Here is a 20,370-nt window from a genome sequence, read left to right as displayed (position 1 = left end):
TCGTCCCCTTCTTCTCTTGCCTTCACACTTTTCCAGGGAGTCTTCTCTTCTCACGAGATGGCCAAAGTATTGGAGCCTCAGCTTCAGGATCTGTCCTTCCAGTGAGCACTCAGGGCTGATTTCCTTCAAAATGGATAGGTTTGTTCTCTTTGCAGTCCAGGGGACTCTCAAGAGTCTCCTCCAGCGCCACACTTTTAGACAGAAACAAAAGTCTAAAAGTACTTCATTAAATGCGCCATATTTTATCTTAAAATGCACAACTCAGCACTCATTGTGTTGTCTTGAGCCAAGAGTTGCAGTGGACAATATGAAAAAAACAGATGACAACTGTTCTGTTCACCTGGGATTATGAAGCAGTTTAATTCACTTTTTTAAAAAAAAAGACCACTGATGAAGTCCTCAGTCACCTTGAGTAGCATCCTGCGTTAACGCAGGGAAAGAACTTAGGCCACCCCCCCCCCCCCGCTCTTGCCTCTGCCAAATTTCTGGGAGACTCTCCAGCTCTCTTCAGCAAGTGACCCAAGAGGCAACTCATGTCAGGCAAGGGGGACCAATCTCCCTCTTCTGGATACTTTACGTGAAGTAATTCTGATCCCTCTTCCTGCTCTCCCAAATCTGCACTGGTATACAGACCTCTGCTTGACCATCGTCCTCCCATTGAATTTGGCACTTCGACATTGGGCCAGTCCGGACCTCAAACTGCTGTCTCACTTTACTGTGTGTGTGTGTGTGTGTGTGTGTGTGTGTGTGTGTGTGGTAACACCTTGCTCAGATGCATGGGGTTGGGTTCAGCTGTCTGTGCTGTGAAACAACAAGGGGGAGGGAGGGAAAGGCTTTAAATAGGATGAAGGCAGCAGCTGAGGAATTGAGGTCAGCACAAACCGGAGTTTCAGAAAGAAACAGGAACAGGGAGAGTTGGATGGGGAAGAGGAACAGCTGCCAATTAGTGCATGTGAAAAGAAAGTCAAATGAACCAGTGGGTGTTTTATTACTGTCACAGACTTTTGGATTTCTGTTAAAATTCCTTTTCAGGAGGCAGTAGAAGAACGGAGACCCGCAGAGGAAAATAGCTTCAAGTTCCCCCCACAGTCCATCCCTTTCCCATTAACTGGCATTTCAAGTCTCAATAACTCACTCTGAGACATTTGTAAGAGCAAGGGGGGAAAAAGTTTCATTATTTACAGTTCTGAAAAGTTCGACAGCGAACCAGCCACTGCTTCCCAACAGATCGCAGAGAAGGGGAGGCTCTCTTTGGAATCGAAGGCTGCAAGGCAGGCAGGCAGGCTGGCAAGCTTCCCCTCCCGGTCCACTGGCAGGGCCGGCCCTGGCATCCCAAGGAATGCCTTAAAAAAAAAAACTCTTCCCTTGCAGGCCAATAGAACAAAGGCTGATTTCTGGAAAAGACGGGAAATGGGCGAAAATCTCTATGCACCCATGCATAGCCGCAAAAATGCCCAAGGGACGTTGCAAAAAAAGAGAAGAAGCCCGGTACGGATGGGATTCGCATTTTGGAGAAACGCGATTTTGGCACCTTTAAATTTTTGGCAGCCCTTCTTTCTCAGCCAACAAGGCACCGTGATGGGCCTTCTTCCCCCCCCCCCCCGCCACCCCTTTAGCGTGTGATTCATCCAAGGGCGCCGCAGCCTCCCCGAAAATAAGCAAACACGCCCCCCCTCCGCCCAGCCAGAAGAGGCAAACAAGCTCCCCGAGAAGGGACGGGACTCCATCTCCCAGCAAGCCCCGCGAAGGGCGTGGCCTACGTGCCGGCGCGCCCGGCGTCCTCCCGCGCAAGGGGGAGGCCCGACTACAGTTCCCGGCATCCTCCGCGACGTCGCCGCCCCCCCTTGCTTTCTCCCTCCGTCGCCCGAGCGTTTCCCCCGAAGAAGAAACTCTCGCTCGGGCCGGGCCGGGAGGGGGCGGCCGCTCCCTGTCACGTGACCAGGCGCGTTGCGTGTTGGCGGGGGTCTCGAGACGGGAGGGCTGAGGTGAGGGGAAGGCGAGGCCGCCGCCGCCCGGTGAGTGGGGGGGGGAAGGAAGGGGGGTACCTGAGGGGCTCCGTTTTGTGGGGGTGGGGGTGGGGGTGGGGAGGCTGTCGGTTATGTCTGGGGGGGGAGGGGAAAGATACTTTTTCAGGCTGCCTCAAAACAGGACCCTTCCTCTCCCCGCAAGCAGAACAGCAGCTCCTCAAGGCCGCCGTTCCCTTTCCCTTCCCTCAGGGGCTAGCTTTCCAGTGCCCTGGATGCTGGCGGCGGCGGCGGCGGCGGCGGCCGAGGTGGATGTGTGGGGGGGCCCAGACAGTGCACAAATGGGGGGGGGGGGCTTCCGAAGGGACCTCCCTTCGGCCCCTGAAAGCCTGCCGTCATCATCCTCGTTGTTGTTGTTGGGTGGGCTCCCGTCTCCTTTCCTCACGGACCGCGTTTCCTGAAGCTTTTTGGTGGCGGGACCACTGCCGACGTGTTTGCTCGTTGCCTCCAGGCTCGCTGTTGTTGTTGTTGTGCTTCGCAAATGTGAGGGGAAGTGTGTCGTGGACTCGTTAGGACACCTGCAGTGAGGGCTCTCTGCTTAAAACACGGGGGGGGGGGGTTGTAGTAATAAGGGTTGCCCTGTCACCCTCCCCAGTCATGCCTTCCCCCCCCCCTTCTTGAGGAGGGCCAGAGGGGCAGCTGCTGACAACCCCCACTGACAGTTTGCTCTCCCCATCAGGGCCCCCCCTGAGAGGACGCTGGGCCTCCTTCCCATCTCGGTGGGGCTCGTATGGACCACCCATGCATGGCCTGGGATAGCATGGGGTGGGATGATGGACGCGTGGAGCGGAAGTCTATTCAATCACGCCTACAGGCAGGAGAGGCCATGCCTTCATCTCACCAATGCGTACCCACACCCACCATCTCTGTCAGTTTGCCCCCCACCCGAGCCAAATTCAACCTGACTTTCATCCATGGGCTCATCCCCAAGATTGCCACCTTCTGTTTTCAAAATCACCCCCATCCCCAGCCACCTCCTCTTCGTGTCTGCACACTTGTACTATTGACTGTGTGTATTTTAATAGATAGACATAGATATACACACATGCACACACAGGTAGCAAACACACTCCCTCTCACACATACAAACAACAGCAGAGAGTTTGGAGGCACCTGTACAGGCTAACGTATTTTACAGCTCAGTGGTTTTGCTCTGTGGCTGCAGAGCCAAAGTTTGGAAGTCCAATTTCCCAGTGTGCCTCCTTGACAGGGGCCGGAGGGTCTCTTCCGGTCCTAAGAGGAGGATGATTTGCCATACACTTTTGTCAGCTGTAATAGTCCACAAAACCTGTTCAGTACTCAAAATGTCACCAGACTCTTAAGTAATTTTTTTTCAGTGTAACGTTTTGCAGATTATACATTTTTCACATGTACATGAAGAAAGGAATTCTAATCCATAGAAGGTCACACAGGAAAGAAATTGTTAGTCTTGAAAGTGACACAACACTTCTGTTTTGCTGGTGTTGCAGCTGAAACAGACTGTCAAAGCTCTCCTCTGAAAACTCAGTTGTTTGTTGTAGATTTTTGTTGCAGCAGGCCAGTGGAAATTTTCACACACACGTTCTTGTATGTGTCTATTGCATACTTCTGAGATGAATATTTGTCCATATATAGTATGTCCCTGCTATCATGCTTTGGAAGATATTTCTTCTTGCCTACATGGACTTATTTGTGATTCCCCCCCCCCCATGGCTATTATTTAAAATAAAATAATATGGCTATTATTTAAAAAAAACATTTTGGATGGTTTGGGTTTACTTCATATCTTTTCTCATAATTTCCATTCTGAAGTTCCCATAGCAAACACATGTTCCTGCAGATAAATATTACCCCTTTCTCTAATATTAAGTAATAGTATAATCTTTCTGTCCACTTTGCTCTGAATTGGGACAGTGTTATTTCTCTTATATGAACAGGCAGTTTTCTTCTCAGACCAGCTTAGATTATTTGTCCAGTTTGGTATTGTCTACCTGAGTAGTGGGGTGTGTGTGTAACCTTCAGGTTGTTAAAAAAAAATCAAAGAAAGCTGTGTGGTCCTTACACAAGACAAATGCTTGAGATAGCTTGGGCTGAAACTATCTCAAGCACTGCATGTCTCTTTATGAGCCTGCTCAAGTGTTAAGATCATCAGGAGAGGCCTTTCTCTCAATTCCACCACCTTCACAGGTGCATTTGGTGGAGATGCAGGAGAGTGTCTTCCCCATTAACAGACTTTGGAACTCTCTACCACAAGAGATGATGCTGGCCCTGCCTTTGCTGTCTTTCCGCAAGCAGGCATGGACCATTCTCTTCTGGCAAGCTTTCCCTGAGTCTAGGTATCTGATTGGGGCTTTTTAAATGGATTGCGGTACTACTTATTATTTTGGTGTTGTTTATATTTTTTTTCCTATGGAATTCGTTTGATCCTTTTTAGTATTTGTATACTATTTATAGTATTTGTTAGTTTTTATAATGTCTTATATTGATGTAAGCTTCCTTGAGTCCTTTTGAGGAGAAAGGCACAGTAAAAATGCTTTAGATAAATAAAAAATAAATAGGAGTAGGTGATACATTTAATAGACCACTGGTGGGAAAAAATCAAACTGGTTTTTTTAGGCCATGCATCAATATGCTGTAGACATAGCAGAAAAATTATAAGCAAGAGTCACAAACTTTCATGGCAGATGGCTGTGCGAAGTCTGCTTCTTAGATTTTTTTAAAAATGCAGGTTTCATTAGAAGTGTGGTTTTCAAATGACATCTCAGATAGTGGTTGGTTGGATATAACCCCCCAGCTCCTCAAATAAAGAATCACTGGGTATTTTGCATATGTTCATTTGGAGTCAAATTAAACAGAAATTAATAATGCTGTACTGTATTACCTAATGGTTAGAAGTATTTCCAAGAAGTGGTTCTTGTGTGCAGCAGCTCCCTTCAGTTTAACTAGCAAATCTAATGATGTGGGACAATAGTAGTTGAAGAACATCTGTAGACCCCAAATGCTTCATCTTGTCTGACCAACAACAGTTCTCCGGGGTCTCTGGCAGAAGTGTACTCCCATTATGTGCTGCCTGTTGCTTTAACACTGTAGTTCTTATGGCTAGAGCCTACAGATTTTTGTGTGCAAAACATAAGTTCTGCTGCAGACTCTACAGCCTCTCCCATCTTCAGTCCTCTTCCTCCCTCAAGGTAGATAAATTCTCAATTTCTGTTGGGTTAAAATGAACTTTAGTTACCTTAGTACTGTATAAGTTTTTCCCCTTTGGTGATGGTGACTTCCCTGCTTTGCTAGTTCAGCACAACTCTTTATGATGCCATGGCAGTCAGGGGAATAACAAAAGGATAAGGAAGTCCTTTTGCATCATCACCCTTTAATACTGAATATTTGTTATGTTGCTACATTACATGCTTAAATGTTCTGTTTTCTTGTTTCTTTGACATAAACTACACTTCCTTTTTTCCTCAAGCAAAGAGGTGGCTTCCCATGTTCTTTTTACTGTGTATCATCTTGCCAAATAAGAGATGTTCATTGTAAGAAACCAAATCTCAGTTCCTGCAAGCCTCCATTGGTGGTGATTTAACTTTTTAGTAGGTTGCAGGAGCCTCTTATCCTAACATCTGAAAATAACACCTGAAAATATTCCAAAACTGCAAGTGGACTTCTAGCTCTAGCTTTTTTCCTGTTTTGTTTTGTTTTGTTTTTGGCTGTCAGTGCAGCCCCTAGATGGTCCTGAAAGCAGAAAATTGGCCCTGGGTCTTGCCAGAGGTATCCACTGTGCTTTAATATATGTGCATTTGTATGCTTGTTAAGTGCACATGTGTACCCTTGCACAGCTGTGAAAATGTATACCTCCTGTACAACAGCCTTTCTTGCCCTGGCGCTAGCCTAAGTCTTTTTGGGAGCGGTAGTTCTTTGGAAGAGTTCTCTCATTAGATAGAACCTAATGGAAAGCAAGACTACAGCTCCCGGGAAGACCAAAGTGTCCCAGAAAGCACTGGAGCATTTTCTTTTTTTGTACATTAACAAGAACAGGCTTGAAATGGCCAAGCATGGAAGGTATGTCTTGATCCTATCCTGGTCAGCGAAATATATGTGTTTGTGAATGGGTGTCTGTGCACTGGAACTCTCAAAATTCTGCTTGGGGAAATCTTGGTAAGATTTCTAGGAGTTAGAATCCGAAAAGCCTGAATGGCACAGTGCTAGTGGGCACATTCTCTGCTCTACATCTACATCAGTTCAGAGGCTCACATGCACAGTGCCTTCCCCCTCAAAGAACAAAGGGGGAGAAGACCGCATCGCTTGTATCGCATCACATAAGGTTGTGATGGTACATTAACACCTGTGTTCCTGTATAAGAAGAAGAGGCCTGAGGGGCTCTGTTAAGTATGTGAGCCAGCTCATAAGTGGAAATATAAAACAAGTAGAAATCAAAGTTCGCTGCTACAGGTGCCTTGTTACGAGTGCTGCTTTGTTCACTAATGACACAACTCTGCAGTGTTAAGGTAGCAAGCAAACTAAAAATCATAATTGCTACACTAGATGTTGCATGATTAAATGTGTGTTCCGGCTATTGTTTTCCTACAGTATTAATGTCTCTCAGGAGTCATTTTCATGGACATATAAGCATGCAGGTGCCCTTATGGAGAACAAATACTGCTCGACCAGTATAAATTGCCACTTGAAAGCCAGAGTGTTGATGCTCCAGGTCTCTCTGAGAGCCAGAGGTGTCTGGGTTTCAGCTGGACAGAAAACTTTGCATCTTTTTAAATGCCTTTTTAATCTCTGGGCTGAGAAAAAGTGAGAGCTTGACAACTATCATTCAGTTTTTAATCTGTTTCTTCCGCCATGGCTCAAACTCTCTGTAATGCCCAACCCCAAGAAGAGTATTTTAGCAAGTTACCTTGCCTTCTTCCTGGATTGTGCATAAGGGCCCTACAGCTTTTTCCCTTTTCCTTTTGGCCTGAAAAGGTTTATTAATCCATTATTGTAGGAGTTAGGTTTTAGCCTCAGCTCCCTTCAGGCTATTTTTAGGTCTTTGAAGTTCTTAGTGAATGTAATTTGATATTCTAAAATGTTTTGGCAGGAGGAAAATGTAGTAGCATTTTAACAGCATAGGGCACGTTGCAAAAATTGATCAATAATCAAGGGACGTAGCTAAAGTGCTCTGTGTGCATGTACACACATGTGCACCAGATTTGCTCAAATATTTTTCCATTTGACTTTATATTATTTCTTCAGACAGTTTGGGATTATACTAGGGGTTGTTTTTCAAATTTGCTATTAGGTTTCAAGCATTCAGCTTGTTAGTTTAACATGACTATTTTTATATAGTCGATCTTAAAACTTGGTTTCTAAGACTTAACAGGAGACTTCTCCCCCTCAAAACTCTTTTAAGCAAAACCTGAGTAAGAAAGATGATAGTCCAGTGATTCTTCATTATCAGTCTTATTTTTCTGCTCCTTGACAGAGATGTTGGTCTGAGCATATGAGGGTGGGTTGTTTTTTTTGCATCTTTTACTGTGTTATTTTCGATCAATACTATTAAGCTTGCAGTACAGTGCTCAAATTACAGAAAAGTACTGATGGTTTTGCCCTTGGTTTTACTACTGCAGTAGTCATCTTTTCATCCCTTTGCAAAAGCTGTCTTAAAAAAGATGCCAGAAACACCACCTTGATACCTCTAGCCAAAATTACATGTTTGCTGTAATCGTTAGCAAGAGTGTTTACTGCAGATTATGAGGCAACAAGGGCAACACTGCTTAAAACACACATCCTCTGTTTTGATGAGATTCCTGACATAGACAGAGGAGTATAAGTGTAGTGTCCACCCAGGTAGAAGGCTAGGGTCGAGGGGGTGTCGTCCTTCTGACTTTGAGTGGCAACATTAGGGCTTCCTCTGTAGTCAGCTGTGGTGAGAGAGCTTTTCCTCCTTTGCTGGGCTTGCTTGTCTGACAGGCGCTGGATGGTGAGGGCTAAGAACACATTGGCAGCATCGGCAGTTGTGTTTATCTGGCCATCAAGATGTCATTGCTGCTGTATTTCCCTTGGCTGGAACTGTCCACCCACCCACTGTGGATAAGTAAGCGCCGTGGCAGAGGAAAGGCGCTTTTGCCCCAAACAACTGCAGAAGTCCTCCTGCTGTTGAAAAGAGTGCAAATTGGGCTCCAGTTTAAGCCACAGTAGGGCCTCACATTCCTCCTGGTTTTTACTGGGTGTGTAGTTTTGGTGTATAGTCTTTTTTAGCAGAACCTTCAAGACTAACCAGTGGTCCTTAAACATGTGTCTGGTAGAGCGGCCTGCTGTTCACAAAAGCTTACACCAAATAAAGCTAGAACTTAAGGTGCCAAGACTGCTAAGATAAGCCAGGGTTGCGCAAAGTGCACTTGAGTGCCATGTGTGGCCCCTCTCCAAAGTTGCTTTTATTTATTCATTTTTAGTATTCTTTTCTAGAAAAACAAATGCGAACCTCCAAGAGTGACGACATCCCATTTTAGTGAGTCACAGCCTCGGCCCTCCTCTTCCACATTCCAGAATGCACATATTTCAAGATTGGAGATGGAGCCAGTGGTTTAGGTGTCTGGCTGCGGAGCCAGAGTTTGAGAGTTCAATTCCCCCACGGTGCCTCCTTGACAGGGGCTGGACTTGATGATCGCTAGGGTCCGTTTCAGCTCTGCAGTTCTAAGGTTAAGGATATAGAATGGTCTTGAGGTGGAAAAGTGGTCACCAGAACCACCAAAGTTACACATCTATAGAATATGTAGATAAGTATTTTAGAAGTGTGGGGCTCAGCAGCTATTGGAAATGATACTAATAGCTTAACATTTTGTACTAACATTTTGACAGACTGGATTTGTTTCCATTCAGGATCTACATCTTGTTTTCAAATCTAACCTCAGGAGTCTATCACTCATAGTTGGTGGTAAGAGAAAGTGAATTTGTAAGCAACTGTTACTCTACCTTCCCCTTCCTATCTTTTTACATTGTCAAGCATCATTTCAGCATTGTCAGGCTTCATTGTGCCGGTAACATCCTGAGAAGGTGAATGGAGATAAAATAAGCTTGGAATAATCGGAGCATTATTAAAATACATGGCTCTGATATACTTGTTCTTTTTATTGAGTTGTCCAAAACATGAAAAATCTTCAGTTGAACAAGTTGTTCTCAAGAGAGTGCTGTTTCTTAACGGACAGTCACTTACAGTGTCTAAAGTTGAAAAAAGACGCATCCGTCTACCTGCCTGGGGCTACTTGGCATTTCTGTATCATGCGTCGATATAATTTTCTCTGCAAGATGTTATTTGGGAGCCATGCAGAGACTTATGTGGTTGGAACTGTTCCCAGCAGAGTGAATGTACTGTTTGATATTGTGTCTTAGGTCGTTCAGCTCCTGCTTCACAATCCCAAAGAGAATTGTTTTTCAGCGGTATTTGCAGCACGGTCGTCCTGAAAGGACTGGGGCGGCATTCGGGGAAGGAAGTTTCCATTGCCAAGCAAATAAAAAGATCGCGCTGTGCGCATTTTTGCCATTTTGCTTGCAGTATAGTTTTCATCTTCTTGAATGCTGGGTGTTATGGTCCTAAAACATTTTGTTTTAGGCTGGGTTTGTTTTTGTTCAGAATCTACATCTCAGTTTGGAATCTAGTCTCAAGATTCTACCAGAGTAGCACCTTTATTATTTATATATTGCTTATTTATTTTATGAATGTGTTACCTTTCTCCCCATAGGGGACCCAAGGCAGCTCACAACAATTAAAATCATACAATAATAAGAAGTTAAAAATACCCTGTTGAAACTATACATTAAAAAACAATTAAACATTGGTCTGGATTAAAAACATTTTAAAATGTCTGTTTTTAAAAATAGAGCATTCCTGAGACGTTTATTACTTACAAGTCTGCCTGAAATGGAAGGTCTTTGGCTGATTACAGCAGGAAAAGAGGTAGGGAGCCAATCTGGTTTCTCAGAGCAGTGTATTTCAAAGCCTGGGAGCAACCGCTCAGAATGCTCTCTCTCGTCTTCTCCTCACCAAACGAGCATAGGAAGGTGGTGGAACCGGGAGAAGGGCCTCCCCAGAAGATCTTTTAAGCTGAGAAGGCTCATACGGGGTGATATGATAAAATTAAATTTCCTTTTCTGTGACTCCCTTTGCCATTTCTGTAAACCCAGATCCTGTTGCTCTCTTACTGGTCCCATTTTGGAACAGCAAACTTTGTTTACCACTTGTCTCCTCAAACTGTCTTCCAGAGAACTCTGCAGTTCTTTGGAAACTTCAGTGACACGCATCATACAGAATCTTTCCTGTCTTTATCGGACTTCCTCTTGCAATGTGCAGCTGCAGAGAAGTCCTGGCTATCTTCTAAAACCCTTTCTCAGTTAACACATCAGGAGAGAGACCAGATATGTTACATCTGCTAGGCATGGAAATCTTCGGAAGTTTTGGACTAAATATGCCATAATTCTCCATTCTGGGAGTTTCACCTGACAGGTCCACACCTACAGACATCTCAATGTGGCTCACCTGAAGAAAAAAAAAACTAGTTGGGAAGCCTTTGTGGCTTTTAGCAGAAGCGTAGCTCACCCGAGGTTCCTGTTCAGAAAAGAAGCTCCCAGCTATCAGTAGCTTTTGAATAGGAAGCTGGGCAGACCTGGATCTGTTCTAAGATACAAAGCCTTCCCAGCTATGCCTTTTCTCCAGGTGAACCACATTTAGAAGTCTGCTAGCTGGAACTCCCAGAATGGAGAATTACGAGATTTGCAGTCCAAGGAATCAAAAAGTCCTAATGCCTAACGTCTGCTATGAGAACGGACGTGGTTAAGATTAGTCCCCTATATCTTCTGCACACAAAGAGTTCTTACAGCAATAAGCATGAATTTCACCCTAAACAAGGCAGTGCAGGAGGAGCTCCCTGGACTTGGCAGACCACAGGTCTCTTTTCTGCTGTTGCTGCTGCAGGTTAAATTATTTTTAAAAAACACTCTTTGCCATCTTGTTCTTTTTGTCTCCTATAACAGTTATGATTATTTTAATCTGTAGTTTCTTACAGTACACTGCGTAAAATGTGGACAGTTCCTGTTGGGGGGATGGGCCTATTGGAGGCTTCTGATGACCCACATATTGTTAATTAGTCCTTAGAAGCATTCAGGACTGCAGAACTGGAAGAAATCAGTTCAGCACAATAGAAGTTTGCTTGAGGATTAAACCCTGGAATAGCTGCGTCTGCGCTTTAACAGTTGGATGGTTTCAACTATTTTAAGACTCTGGATGGAGTACCATTTCAGATTCTGCTGCAGTATTGCTTGGGCAGCTTTCCAAAAATAACTTCAGTAATCTGTGCTACAGGGAGAAGAAGTCAGTGTCTTACACAGAAATGTCAAATATTAGAATTTAATGCTTAACTTGACAATACTCTGACAATGCTACTTTGGAATACCGTTTTAGTGTCCAGATACTATATATAAACAATAATCCTGTCCTCTAGAATTTGCCATTCTTACAGTGACAGTCCTCTTAATGGACATTAACTTAATTTGTTTGTTCCGAAACATATGTATTACATTCGTCAGGCTGAAAGGGACTTCAGAGCAACAAAGTAGGGAAATGAGCAAGAAGACCAAAATAAACAGTAGCAGTTGAAAGAAATGTAGTTGCAACATGCTGAACAACTTCAAGCAGTGCATAAGAAGGTAATAATTTAGTTTATTAATAATAAATAATTTAGCTTATTTATTTGAGTTTTATACCACCCATCTGACTACCAAGGCCACTCTGGGTGGTTTACAGCTCAATAACATAATAGACAACAATTTAAAAACACTAAACATAATTGATATATGAACATCAAAATTAAACATCAGTACATGTGCACAAAAAGCAATGTAAAATTAACTCCAAATAACTTAAAAGTAATTGAAAAGACAAGGTGCTGAAACTGATCATATGAATGCTGAGACAACCACTGTGCTATGATGTTGTAAGCTCTGAGAAGGCTTGACTGAAGAGCCATGTTTTCAAAAGTTTGAAAATTCCCAGTGAAGGGGCAAGGCAAATTTCAGGTGAGAGATTATTCCAGGGGTGGGGTACGAGCGCAGTTGGTTAATCCATCTCAGGTGGAAAAGTGCAGAGCCGATCACAGATGCTATCTGGGACTCCGTTGGTAGCACTGTGTCCAGAAGTATGCCCAGGTTGCGAACTTCATCCTTAGTGGAGAGCATGTTGTTAAGTCTTTGTGACTCCATGGACCAGAGAACGCCAGGCCCTCCTGTCTTCCAATACCTCCCAGAATTGGGTCAAAGTTATGTTGGTGGCTTCGATGACACCGTCCAACCATCTCATCCTCTGTCGTCCCCTTCTCCTCTTGCCTTCACATTTTTCCAAAATCAGGGTCTTTTCCATGGAGTCTTTTCTTCTCATGAGATGGCCAAAGTTTTGGAGCCTCAGCTTCAGGATCTGTCCTTCCAGTGAGCACTTCCTTTAGAATGGATATGTTTGTTCTCTTTGGAGTCCAGGGGACTCTCAAGAGTCTTCTCCAGCACCACAATTCGAAAGCATCAATTCTTTGGCGGTCAGCCTTCTTTATGTTCCAACTTTCACTTCCATACATCACTACAGGAAAAACCATAGCTTTGACTATTTGGACTTTTGTTGGCAAGGCGATGTCTCTGCTTTTTAAAATGCTGTTGAGGTTTGTCATCGCTATCCTCCCAAGAAGCAGGTGTCTTTTAATTTTGGGGCTACTGTCACCATCTGCAGTGATCATGGAGCCCAAGAAAGTAAAATCTGTGACTGCCTCCATATCTTCCCCTTCTGTTTGCCAGGAGGTGATGGGACCAGTGACCATGATCTTAGTTTTTTTAATGTTGAGCTTCAGACCATTTTTTGCACTCTCCTCTTTCACCCTCATGACAAGGTTCCTTAATTCCTCCTCACTTTCTGCCACCAGAGTGATATCATCTGCATATCTGAGGTTGTTGATATTTCTTCCGGCAATCTTAATTCCGGCTAGGGATTCCTCCAGTCCGGCCTTTCACACAATGTATTCTACATATAAGTTAATAAGCAGGGAGACAATATACAGCCTTGTCGTATTCCTTTCCCAGTTTTGAACCAATCGATGTTTCCATATCCAGTTCTATTGCTTCTTGTCCCACGTATAGGTTTCTCAGGAGATAGATAAGGTGGTCAGGCACTCCCATTTCTTTAAGGACTTGCCATAGTTTGCTGTGGTCCACACAGTCAAAGGCTTTTGCATAGTCAATGAAGCAGAAGTAGATGTTTTTTCTGGAACTCTCTGGCTTTCTCCATAATCCAGTGCATGTTAGTAATTTGGTCTCTAGTTCCTCTGCCCCTTCAAAATCCAGCTTATACTTCTGGGAGTTCTCGGTCCACATACTGGTGAAGTCTACCTTGTAGGATTTTGAGCATAACCTTGCTAGCGTGTGAAATGAGTGCAGTTGTATGGTAGTTGGAGCATTCTTTTGCATTGCCCTTCTTTTGGGATTGGGATGTAGACTGATCTTTTCCAGTCCTCTGGCCACTGTTGAGTTTTCCAAACTTCCTGGCATATTGAATGTAGCACCTTAAGAGCGTCATCTTTTAAGATTTTAAATAGTTCCATTGGAATGCCATCACGTCCACTGACGTTGTTAGACAAGCTTTCTAAGGCCACTTGACTTTGCTCTCCAAGATGCCTGGCTCAAGGTCAGCAACCACACTCTCTGGGTTGTCTGGAACATCCAGATCTTTCTGGTATAATTTCTCTGTATTCTTGCCATCTCTTCTTGATGTCTTCTGCTTCTGTGAGGTTCATACCATTTTTGTCCTTTATCATGCTCATCTTTGCACAAAATGTTCCTTTAATATCTCCAGTTTTCCTGAACATAGTATTCCCAAAAGAGAGGGAGACCCCCAATCTGCAGACACTAGGCACCCGTCCACAGGACTTTCATCTTGTCTGGGTTCAGCCTCAGTCTATGATCCGTCATACACCCCAGCATGGCATCCAGGCAGTGCTCAAGGGACAGGGTAGCATCCTCTTGCAGAGAGATGGAATGAGAGAGAGAGCTGGGTGTCATCCACCTATTGGGGAGATGATCAACCTCTGTGGAACTCCACGATTGAGAGTCTAAGGGGTGGACATAATCTCCCCGACCTGCAGTTTCTGAGGACAGTCCTCTAGGAAGGGCCAAAGCCAGGCTACGATTCCCAGCCTAGAGAGCCTCCCCAGGAAGATATCGTGGTCAACAGTATTGAAGGCTGCTGAGAGTTTGAGAAGGACCAACAAGGACATTTTGCTCCTGTCAGTCTCCCTCTCCATACCATCTCCATACTATGACATGGCCTGAAGCCAGACTGGAATGCATTGAGCACATCAGCAGGGCTTGAAAATGCACTCATCCACGTGTCTGTGATGAGTGAAAAATGCTGCCCGACGAGTCACAGCTCCCTCCCTCCCTGCCTCCTTCTCCTCCGCCTGTCTCTCTCTCTCTCTCTCTCTCTAATCCTGAAGTCCTCCCCTCCCAGTGCAAAAGGAAAACTGCCCTCTTCGTGCAAGAAGAGAGTTCAAGTGGTACATAGAGATATAGCTCTGCAGGAGAATGTGGAGTAGTCCTGTGCTGGAGAATATGGAGATTCCCTGCTTCCAAATTAATGGTTCCAAGTTCTGATCCAAATCTGACTGTGTTTATTTCAAATAAACATCTTTTCCATTCAGTCCACCTTACTTCACTCTAAAGTAATAAGGTGTAGGATTGCATCCAGGAAGCATTTCAGTGTGAAATACACTTGTGTCCTTGCCATCAGTAAAAACTAGCATTCCAATATAAGTCACTCTGCTCAAGGAGGTAACAGAAGCACATCTTCTGACTGCTTCTGCAGTTAAAATTCAGGACAGGAAAAATAGTGATCATTCCTGCTGCCCTTCTGATCGTTCTCTTTCCTAGGTGTGTTTATACTTATGTAGTTTGGCGAAACAGCTTAGGCTTTTCTTTATTCTCTTCCTTTTCCCCTGCAGACAAAAAGCATATTTAAATATTAACTTGTAGTGCTTTCAGTATTTAAGTATCCCATTTGTGTGCTGGCCTTCTAACCACCATTTTTGGGATTACTTTAATGTTTCAATTTATTTCTGTATAACTCTTTGGATGAGAACATGTGGTATCTGTAGAAGCTGTCCACTACTTTTTCCTTAACCTTCCTGTTTTTTTTTCAAAGGTTGCAAAAATATCCCTACCATGGAATCTAGTAATACATGCGGTCCAACTAAAATTTACATTTTCATTGCCTGCTTTTTCAACAGAATCAGCTCTCCCTCACCCCCCAGTATGGCCTCTTCATCAACCCCTAGATGTAATTCAAACACCATGGAGAATTCCTCTGTTAAAAAAGTGAGTATTATTATTACTACATTTTAAAAAAAACCTGAATATTTTTGGCTGTTTGATTGTATCTGAAGCTTTTAGGTGGCATCTGTGTATTTAAGAACCCGAGTTGCCATTCTCATTGTAATTTGATGTTTCTCTTACTCCTTAAGCTATGTCCTAATGGGAATACCAAGAGTTAACTGTAGGTTTGTGTAATTTGTCGGCTTCTTTTTCTTAATGGTGTATGAAGCTTAAATCTACAAGCTTTTACTCCAACTGTATGATATAAAGGAAGTTCTTAGTCTAATACCAGTTTCTCTTTTTTAGCCCATGAAAGATGGAACTAATTGGGAACATAATGAAGATATACCTCGTATACCTGGGGAAACTAGAGTCACAGGTAAAAACAGTCCACGTGAATAATCAAATGTTCCAAGAACAAGCCTGAATGCACTGGAATAGCAGAGGACCGCACAATCTCAGGTGATAGGCAATATAGTTGAATGCTTCTAGATGCAAAATGGGGACTCCCCAGTATCATCTGGGGTGTGGTGGGACTAACCTAGAAAAGATGAGCGGCTTCCCCAGAGTCGTCTTTAGACCAGATGGGAAACCTCTGAATAGCATCAGATTAGCATTAGCTTCACAGGTTAGAGTTTTCCTTCCCCTGCCATACTCTGCTGGGATAAGGGCTGAGGTTCAGGAAGAACATAGAGAGGGGACACTGCCAATTGAACAAGCACATGGCTTGTAAACAGAAGTTCCAAGTTTGAAAGTTTGTCGTCTTCACCTTGGACTGGTAAGTGCACCTTTCTGAAACTGTGGAGACGTAGTTCCAGTCAGTTTTAAACTGGACAACCCAATGATCAGACTACATATAACTTGGCAGTTTTCTGTATTCCCAAACACAAATAGGAATACATGTGTTTCTTTACTTCTTCACCAGTATATTTTCAGTGTAGCGGTCAAAGTGGTGCAGTACATTGGTGTTCCAAGTGGTTTTTCTTCTTCTGACACTTAATCTGAGAGTCAGCGCGGTGTTTCAGTAAGAGTGTTTGACAGGGATTTAGGAGATTCGTGTTCTAATCCCCACGGAGCCAGCGCAGGTGCTGAGTGGACCAGGATCACTTGTTCTTTCTCAGCCCTGGCAGTCACACAGGAGTGTTGTAAGGATAAATGCAAGAGGAGGAAAGCCACATATGCCACCTTCACTTCACAGATGTAACTTCGTGGGTGGTGTTTTCCCAATGGGTCTGGTAGTTTCTGGAGAGGTACCCTCGGCAGGGCCTACTGAGCAGAGATACTATGAGTCCCCTAGTGCCTTGTAGTTCCCATAGAAAGCTCCATCTGTGTCCTCCACCTTCATGCTTAATGGCTATTGCTGGAAAGGAAACTTTGGCAAGGAACAGGCATGTATCCAGATACTCCTCTAAGGACTTTTTTTTTGGCTAAAGCTTTCAGAAATCTAGCTGCAGGGGTAGAGGGAGGGATTCATTCTGAATTCTGATAGTTAAAGTGAAAAAGGAATCTGAAAGTCCCATGCCCAAATGTAACAAATAATGAATTTTAAGGTAAATTTATAGTTTTATTTATAAAATGCCCCATTATGTGGTGATTTCTTGGTTGCATTGCAATGTTTTAATTGTAAATTTGTTCATTTCACAGACAAGGAAGTCATTTATATGTGCCCGTTTAATGGCCCTGTTAAAGGAAGAGTGTACATAACAAACTACAGACTATATTTGAGAAGTATAGAATCGGTAAATACTCCATTGTATTATACTGTACAATAAAAAGTCTATATTTGAGAAGAGTAAAATTGGTAAATACTTTGTAGTATTATAGTGTGTATGTCTGGAAACAAAAATGTTGAAGCTGAGGCTGTCCTACTTTGGACACATGAGAAGACAAGATTCTCTAGAACAGAGGTTCCCAACCCCCAGTCTGCGCCCCGGTGCCGGTCCGTGGCCCGAGCTGGACCGGGACACAGATACAGACCCCCCCACCTCCACATGCACTCCCCCCTGCACAGCCTGTTTGTGTATGTGCCCACATGAGCTCTCCCCACCCCTTCGCGCATGCGCACGAGTGCCCCCTGAGCACTGCCCTATATGCATGAGCGCCCGCTCAAGTGCTGTGCAGCACTTTGCGCATGCGCACAAGCATGTGCACCCCTGCACGAACACCCCCCGCTCCTTTGCGCATGTGCGCAAGTGCACTCCTTCGTGCATGCGCATGAGCGCAGGGGTGCCCCGCCTTCCCCAGCCGGTCCGCGGGGCTAAAAAGGTTGGGGACTGCTGCTCTAGAAAACATAATAATGCTGGGAAAGGTGGAGGGCAGCAGGAAAAGAGCAAGACCAAATATGAGATGAGCTGATTCCCTAAAAGAAGCCACTGAGTTAAGTCTGCAGGAGCTGAGCAGGGCTGTTGAGGACCGGGCATTTCGGAGATGGCTCATTCATGGGGTCGCCATAGTTCAGAGACGACCTGATGGCGCAGAATGACAACAAGTATCATGTGTGATGGTGGTGATTGGTTACAGCAGCTTACAGACTAGTTGACATTGAAAGCATCTTATAGTTATTTTACATTTAGTGATGCTGTTGATATGTACTATTTGGTTCAGAATTACAAATTTGCCTACTTCAATGCAATGTGACTCAAAGACTGTTTCCGCTCAGAAGTTACATATCATTTGGTATAGTAAATGAGATTTTGCATATCTGCAGGGCATTCTTTTTAACTGTAAACTGTTTCTAATCAAAGCATTGCTGGTTCTGCCAGCTTCCCCCCAACGTACTTTTCTTCATTACCTCTTCATATGGTGAGACAGGAGATCTCACTTACCCCCTCCTAGAGATCCTTCCAAATACTTGTCATTAGTGACCCTTTTTCCAGAATGAATGGAATGGCCACCACTAGCTTTCAGTACTCTGAAAGACAAATTGTGTTTAGAAAACACTGAAAAAAATCACATTTTCATTCAATCTTTATTCTTCTGCTGCTGTCTTACTGGCCCTGATTAGTTGGTCACAGAATATCTTCAATTTTTATTGTATTTTAAATGTTGTAAGCCACCCAGGGACCTTTGGGTAATGTGGGCTGCATATAAATTAAATAAATAAATAAATAAATAATAAAATTAATAAATGTGCCACATCAAATAAACACTAGTCCACCTGCGAAATCAAGTTTTAAAAAAATGATCATGTTACCTGGCATGCAGTGGAAATTTTATTTTTAAAAAAAGCTGTGTTCTTCTTCATGGCCTCTGTGAATGCACACAAAGAACATTATGTCTGAATGGCAAACGGGGACCTCTTTTTGTCATTTAAAGTTAGTTTCTGTCAAGCACGGCCTCTGCATCAACAGCAGAAAGTTTTAAAGATTTATATGTCTTGTCATATGTGAATTTGTGGACTTAAAAATATGAATATGTGGCCTCTTTGGAATAATCTGTTTCATATCTTTGCACTGACTAGGATCCAGTGGTGATTTTAGATGTTCCTTTGGGCGTTATTTCAAGGATTGAGAAAATGGGAGGTGCTTCAAGCAGAGGAGAGAATTCATATGGATTAGATATTACTTGTAAGGTAAAATTTCCTTTAGAATTCATACCAATTGTGCCTTTTTGTTGTAGGAGGAAAGAGCAAGGCTTGGCAAATGGGGAAACAAACTATTCCATTGTTTCTGAAATCTTGAGATCATACAGTTTTGCAGTGTTTAACCAGTCCCCTGTTTAGTTCTGACTACCAACCTCACAAGGACTCCTAAGTAGACCATGAGGTCCCTTGCTAATCTGTGAGGCCGACTGTCTTCTAGACATTAGGTGTCTTCTGACTTGCCTGTAAGAAAGTCAAACAAGTATTTGGATTTACAGTAGTTCAGAATAACTAAACTAAATATAGAAATAAGGCCAAGTTGCTTCAGATTTATGGACTAACCTGCTCATCTTGTTAACTTCCTTTTCTTTTCTTTTCTTTTCTAATTCTGTGATTTGAAATGTAGGATATGAGAAATTTACGCTTTGCATTGAAACAAGAGGGTCACAGCAGGAGAGATATCTTTGAGCTCCTGACCAAATATGCTTTCCCACAGTCCCATAACTTGGTAAGTTGATTTTCACTGTCCAATTTCATGTTTTCTGTTATGAATAGAAAACCAAATCTGAAATCTTTTATATCACTTCCCATGAGTCTTATTAGATAGTCAACTTCTAACAGTATTTATCCAGAGTTAAAACCCGGTTTGGTTTACTTTCAAGCACGCTGTTTAATATTGCAATCTTAATGTTGTATAAACCTCTGTGTTGAAACACAGATTGATCACACCTTCAGAAGCTTCTATTTTAGGCCTGAAATAGGCTCTTAAAAAAACCACAAGTGACCATCTGGTCACTTCCTGTTTTGAAAAATGGACATATGTGGCCTGTGGAGGTTCAGGGCCTTCCTAGTTGCCCACCCCTGGCTTTAGACAAGTGAACTAAGCCAAGCCATGTTGGGCAATTACAATGGAATAATCTGATCAATAAATGACACTGGCTTGAATCTCTGTGACTTATTACCGATAAAATCTCACATAAGCAGTTTATTGGATGCTTTTTCCATAGTGCCAGCATCTTCCTGTCTCCACTTGGCAGAGAACGCTAGCATTTTTCACTGAATATTTCACACTGATCTAGTATAAATTTCTGGTTCACTTTGGGTGTCAAGTTCATCTGGCCTGCTGGTGTGATTAAGAAGAATGTGGCTAAAGTGTTCCAGGAACAAGCCTCAGCAATCTGGTATTGTTTTGATTAATGTAGTTCCTGGGACTTGTGGTCTGCTCCCATTCCCAGCCAAACTTCTTCCAAGTTAAGTACAACTTTTACCCCGTAACACAGCACAGCCTGAGTCATCAGGGAAGCTAAATACCAACTGCAAGTGTCCATTCCTCCTGCAAGTCATGTACATCTGCGGAGTACAGTGTTTTAATATCATTTTAACTTGTTAATACAGGAACCTTGCACC

General features: G+C 43.4%; 1 protein-coding gene across 5 annotated transcripts in view; it reads left to right on the top strand.

Annotated features, from left to right (window-relative positions):
- The first annotated feature begins 1,865 nt into the window (after positions 1 to 1,865).
- MTM1 (myotubularin 1) overlaps positions 1,866 to 20,370 on the top strand; it is a 49,357-nt gene continuing 30,852 nt past the window's right edge. Inside the window, exons 1-6 of one of the 5 annotated variants that reach the window (XM_072981496.2) lie at positions 1,866 to 1,985; positions 15,299 to 15,386; positions 15,690 to 15,762; positions 17,028 to 17,122; positions 18,844 to 18,954; positions 19,370 to 19,471. In XM_072981496.2, the coding sequence (XP_072837597.2) occupies positions 15,324 to 15,386; positions 15,690 to 15,762; positions 17,028 to 17,122; positions 18,844 to 18,954; positions 19,370 to 19,471 (444 nt within the window). In that variant the 5' untranslated portion in view covers positions 1,866 to 1,985; positions 15,299 to 15,323. Of the gene's footprint in view, positions 2,016 to 11,636; positions 11,688 to 15,298; positions 15,387 to 15,689; positions 15,846 to 17,027; positions 17,123 to 18,843; positions 18,955 to 19,369; positions 19,472 to 20,370 lie in introns of those variants that run through there. The other 4 variants (XM_072981495.2, XM_020801010.3, XM_020801009.3 and 1 more) reach the window with 4 other exon arrangements.

The sequence above is a fragment of the Pogona vitticeps genome, chromosome 11 (genome assembly GCF_051106095.1).
Source record: "Pogona vitticeps strain Pit_001003342236 chromosome 11, PviZW2.1, whole genome shotgun sequence".
NCBI classification, from domain to species: Eukaryota; Metazoa; Chordata; class Lepidosauria; order Squamata; family Agamidae; genus Pogona; species Pogona vitticeps.
Note: the sequence above shows the minus strand (reverse complement) of the source record. Positions and strands in the feature narration are given on the sequence as shown.